Raw genomic sequence first — 6,000 nt, forward strand, 5'->3', positions numbered from 1 at the left:
CCATACTCGTGGTCTCCTGCACATTTACCACACTTCTGCTTCCCTCTACAGACCGCTGCAATATGCCCAAAGCGCTGGCACTTGAAGCAACGCAGGGGCGGCAGAACATATGGGCGTACGCCATAGCGCATGTACCCAACGCACACCACACGAGGCAGGATCCCACCTTCAAATCTAATCATTATCGACAGGCTGTCACACCTTACCCCATCCCGGGTCATCTTCAACCGCCTAGCATCCACCACCTTAGCTCCAGTCAAATTCTCCTCTATGTCATCCACAGATGTCGTCGTAGGGACGCCTACTATAACTCCCCTGACCGTGCCTCTTACAGCATCAGACACAAGAATGTCCTTCCCCCCCAGACACTTAGCCTCAATCGCCTTCCTTTGCTGAGCCACGTCCTTGCACACGCCATCCCTAAGGACACTCGCATGCTTGACCACTCCCACAGCTACAGTCAGGCTCCTTGTCAACGCCATCGGATCCCACCCCTTAAAGGACGCATTATCCTGCGCGAGCTTTATGAACACCTTACACTCTGAACTCACATCCCCGACATCTGCAACCCCCCCGCCCTGCTCCTCACTGAGAGAGCCCTCCATAGACGAGCAAGAAGACGCCCTACGCTGCACAGGATCAGTGGCTCCAGGGGAGTCCTCCCCGCTGTTCATATCGTCACCGACCAGGTCACGCCTCCTCTTCTTCTTCCCCGTCATACGGACCGAGGCGTTCCTCTATGTTGCCGTAATATCCAAACTGTTGTCGTTGTTGTTTTTTATGGCAGTTGGCATCCAAGTCCACGAGGTATTGTTGTTGTTGTGTTGTTGTTGTTTCAGAGACCAGACCGGCTTTTTCCTCAGACTCCAGACGTTTTATCGTGTCAGAGACCAACCGGCTTTATGTAAACGCGGTACGGCGCCGGCCGGGGGGCGGGGCCGGAGCCGGGGGGCGGGGCCGGAGCCGGGGGACTCAGAGCCAAAACACATCACAACGACACGACGAAAACACTCAATCCAGCCGAATAAAGTCAAAACAAGTTAATTTAAAGCGATTCCAGTGCGTGTCCCGATCGTTCGTGAAGTTCCTCTTTCATATAAACGTGTATATAAACGTGTACCGACGACACGCCGTACTTTAGCGCGGCCGGAGGGCGCGGGGGGGGGCTGGTGGGCTCGCTCGGAGCTAGCTCACGTCACAACAACACAACGAACGCAACGAAAAACGCTCAAATCCAGCCGAAAAAAGTCAAAAACAGTTGAATTAAAAAAACTATTCCAGCTCGTGTCCCTATCGTACAGTAAAATAGAAAAAATATACTAATTATATTTACAAAATATAGGAGATAAAGCACAATAAGTGTGAGAAAGAAGAGAGAGCGTTTACACCGGGCTGCCAGCTGTACCAGCGCCTTATGAATGGTGATTGAGCTTTCATTACGTTATTATTTGTATTTGTTTACGTAAATATTTTTTCTGTTTCATGTTTGTGTTCTCATGTACTTGGGTTTCTTTTTATGTTTGTTTGTTTGTTTGTTTACTGTATTAAGCTGTGTGTTTCTGCACAAGGGTTTAGTAAAAAAACAAAACATAAATATTGTGTCTATACCTGTTATTAATGTGACATAATGTAAATGACACTAAACATATCAAAGGCAATGGTGACTGGTTTAAGTTCACTGCTCTTTGTAAAATTACAAATACACTGCGCCCTCTAGTGGCTCAATGTAGAACCTACAAACTTAAATCCACTTTTCTCTTTTATGACAAAATGAAAAGCATAAATATATTAAGTACAAACGGTGTAACATTGTTTGTGTCTATTACAATGCTCTGTTGTATCTGATGTGTGCAGATCGTCCATGTTTGGAGGACAGAGCTCGAGTGCAGCGAGTGCAGAGAGGCATCGAACTGGGTCTGACCACTATTTTACAGCGAGACAACCAGGAGAGTTTGATGCAGAAGGTACAACTGTCTGCACACATATGTTTAGTTTGCAAAGCTACGCAGATGTGTCCAAGACCAAGACCAAAAACGAATTGTTATTGATCTGTGATGTCTGTGTCTAGGATTAAAACATCTTTGTGTTTGTTGTTCCATTTCTTACACACATTATTCATCACTGATCAAATATGTAATCTATGTTTTATGTTTTGTCTTACTATTACTGTGTAGTTTGAAGACCTGAATTGTATGATCAAATACCCCAATGTATTCCTCTGATTTTAGGAAAGTAACTGTATTCTGAACACCACCAAACGAAAGAGTAGCTAGTATTATTTTCAGTACAAATATTTAGTTTTTCCCAACACTGTCAATTGTATGTTTATGTTTCTATAATACCTTGAAACACATGGATCCTTCTTTGAGCAGCTTGCTTCTCCACAGATCTGACCTGTAACTTGGCCTTATGGCGTCACCTGCTTGTGTCCATGGGGATAGGTTTAATGCTGTACTGTGTATTGTACTCAAACAGAAGTAAAGTAGTGGTCCAAGAAATTACTGAGAGTCAAATAATAATAATAAGTAAGAGTAAAAAAGTATTTCTCAAATGAGAGTACGTCATCATGTCTGGACGTCACCTCTGATTTATAATCGGGAGTTTACATCATTGGAGCAATACAAAATTCAATAAGGCACAAAATATACTTTCAAATATAGACACAAAACAAAATCATATCTGAATGAGCGGCGCGAAAAACTCAAATGTTAAATAAATGTCATATTGTCAACATAAAGATGAACGATGATGGGATGAATAACACTTACATAAGCGTACTGTTACTTCAATAATAATATGACTCCAGTAGTAGTAAAAGTATAGTGTCAGAAAGTCACTCCAAGAAGTACACTTCCTTGAAAAGGTTACTCAAGTAAATGTAGCTGAGTAAATGTAACTCTGAGTGAATGTAACGCTGAGTAAATGTAACTCTGAGTGAATGTAACTGAGTAAATGTAACTCTGAGTGAATGTAACTGAGTGAATGTAACGCTGAGTAAATGTAACTCTGAGTGAATGTAACTCTGAGTAAATGTAACTCTGAGTAAATGTAACTCTGAGTAAATGTAACTCTGAGTGAATGTAACTGAGTAAATGTAACTCTGAGTAAATGTAACTCTGAGTGAATGTAACTCTGAGTAAATGTAACTCTGAGTAAATGTAACTCTGAGTGAATGTAACTGAGTAAATGTAACTCTGAGTGAATGTAACTCTGAGTGAATGTAACTGAGTAAATGTAACTCTGATTAAATGTAACTCTGAGTAAATGTAACTCTGAGTGAATGAAACTCTGAGTAAATGTAACTCTGAGTGAATGTAACTCTGAGTAAATGTAACTCTGAGTGAATGTAACTCTGAGTAAATGTAACTCTGAGTAAATGTAACTCTGAGTGAATGAAACTCTGAGTAAATGTAACTCTGAGTGAATGTAACTCTGAGTAAATGTAACTGAGTAAATGTAACTCTGAGTGAATGTAACTCTGAGTAAATGTAACTCTGAGTAAATGAAACTCTGAGTAAATGTAACTCTGAGTAAATGTAACTCTGAGTAAATGAAACTCTGAGTAAATGTAACTCTGAGTAAATGTAACTCTGAGTGAATGTAACTCTGAGTAAATGTAACTCTGAGTGAATGTAACTGAGTGAATGTAACGCTGAGTAAATGTAACTCTGAGTAAATGAAACTCTGAGTAAATGTAACTCTGAGTAAATGTAACTCATGTAAATGTGAGTACGGCACACCTATGTTACTATTTCCATGGTGACTGAAACTGTGCCGCTTCAAACTGCATCTCTGGTTAAAGACGGCGTCAGTAACTTTCTCTCCCCTCTGCGTGTGTTCTGCAGTTGAACCAGAGGATGGCGCGGCTGCGATTTCTCTGCAGCCTTCACACGGAGAAGCTGCACTGGTTCAGTCTGCGCCACCCGCACACGGCGCACTCGCTGTTCCCGCCGCTGTACCGCGAGCTGTTCGCCACCGACACCGAGCAGCAGCAGCAGCCAAACTCGCTCTAGAAAACACCTCTATTTTTCTAAACACAAAGCAAAGCAGTTCAAACGGAGATATTTTCTTATCAGCAGTTTTGAAATAGATATGAAAATAATGTATATAGGCCCGTATATTTGATTTTGTATACCTGTCATAGGCCTACATTGTACATATGTCTACTCACAATAAATATATACCGGTATTCGAATTGGAAAACCCTTGCTTTTTGAGAAGGTTGCAGCTTATTTTTATGTTTATTGCCAGGTTTTCAGATGGCATGACAACATTTTATAACATCATTCCATTGTTAATGTTGATTTGAAGCAACCTTTTAATATTGAGTATATCATTTATAGTTAAACATTGCAGATTTAAAAAGAAAAAAATGAAAAAACTTTGTTGTAAACTTGATTTTTATTATTAAAAGTGATATTCCTGCACTTCTGCGATTAATTTTGCAGACATTGCACAGTTGTCTTTCTATTAAACCTCAGCAAACATATTGAAGACATTTAGCACATTTATGTTGGATTTACACCATTTTTGTCAATATTGCCCACCACTAAAAATTTCAGATTAGATCATTACAGTCTTTAATGTGCAGATTTGTTCTAAAAAGGTGATTTCATGGGTCAATCACTGATAAATAATAAATGATCATGGATTTTCCTCTGGCATACTGTAGTTCTCATAAAAGTACGATGAAATAAGTGGTCAAATCTGTCGCATCTGGTAGAAATGGCATATTTATATTCTAAAATCTGAAATCCACCTTTAGATTTATTTATATTGTACACAAGAGCTCAGCCTGCTGCCACTATTTCTTGCTGAAGTATCGTAGTATCTTGGCTGTGGTTTTGGGTTCACTCGTGTGTTTTGTGCTGTTATCGCGGGTTTCAGATTCTGTCATCTATAGAAACAAGTCTTTTTCTCTCCATGTCTTTGCTGCAGCCTCGTGTTAAGCAAACTATTTAAATGAAATCCAAGGCCAAGTCCACAATGCACATAACTTCTCAACTATGTATCATTATTTTTGCTCGCTTTGTCCTTTCTTTTTTGTTATCGTCTTAAGACTGACTGAGAAACATTGAAGGAAAAATATGTTACAGCATTAATGGCATTGTGTAGTGTACTATGTGGATATATACTGAAATAAAAGTGGATGACAAATCCTTTTTTTTTTTTTTTGCAAAGCTCCTGAACGTTATTTACATGGTCAGCAATTAGAAAGCAGAACATGTTAGTCACTGGTTTGGGGAAACGGGGAGAAAGTTATGAGTCAGAAGTACAGCCGAAAAGTTAATGTGGAACTCTTAAAAACTGAAGGCTGTTTAAAGGTGCACCGTGTAACTACCAATAACATGCACACAAAAAACACAAGTAAATGTGGAGCTCTTTAGAAAAGTTAATGTGGAACTCTTAAGAAACTGAAGGCATAATTCTCTGAAAAGTGTGGCGAGGGTTGAGAAAGTTTAACTCATGACCCTTTTTTCCATCGTGAGCAATTGAGTAGTCTCAGGATTACATGATGATGATGATGATGAAGACCATGACTAAAACATCATCAAACCAGGTCTACATCAGGACTAAACTGGGATCAAACCAGGTCTACATCAGGACTAAACTGGGATCAAACCAGATCTACGTCAGGACTAAACTGGGATCAAACCAGATCTACATCAGGACTAAACTGGGATCAAACCAGGTCTACATCAGGACTAAACTGGGATCAAACCAGGTCTACATCAGGACTAAACTGGGATCAAACCAGGTCTACATCAGGACTAAACTGGGATCAAACCAGATCTACGTCAGGACTAAACTGGGATCAAACCAGGTCTACATCAGGACTAAACCCGGATCAAACCAGGTCTACATCAGGACTAAACCGGGATCAAACCAGGTCTACATCAGGACTAAACTGTGATCAAACCATGTCTACATCAGGACTAAACCTGGATCAAACCAGGTCTACATCAGGACTAAACTGGGATCAAACCAGGTCTACATCAG

At 40.3% G+C, this 6,000-nt stretch overlaps 1 protein-coding gene across 5 annotated transcripts in view; it reads left to right on the forward strand.

Annotated features, from left to right (window-relative positions):
- Window positions 1-4,202, forward strand: part of rorc (RAR-related orphan receptor C) — a 41,588-nt gene extending 37,386 nt beyond the window's left edge. For 2 of the 5 annotated variants that reach the window (XM_072460985.1, XM_072460987.1), the window contains 2 exons: window positions 1,855-1,964; window positions 3,846-4,199. In XM_072460985.1, coding sequence (XP_072317086.1) covers window positions 1,855-1,964; window positions 3,846-4,013 — 278 coding nt within the window. In that variant the 3' untranslated portion in view covers window positions 4,014-4,199. Of the gene's footprint in view, window positions 1-1,854; window positions 1,965-3,845 lie in introns of all 5 variants that reach the window. The other 3 variants (XM_072460986.1, XM_072460989.1, XM_072460988.1) reach the window with 2 other exon arrangements.
- Window positions 4,203-6,000: the final 1,798 nt, after the last annotated feature.

The sequence above is a fragment of the Eucyclogobius newberryi genome, unplaced genomic scaffold (assembly GCF_026437365.1).
Source record: "Eucyclogobius newberryi isolate DKJ021-1_F unplaced genomic scaffold, fEucNew1.0.hap1 SCAF_3, whole genome shotgun sequence".
Taxonomy (NCBI): Eukaryota; Metazoa; Chordata; class Actinopteri; order Gobiiformes; family Gobiidae; genus Eucyclogobius; species Eucyclogobius newberryi.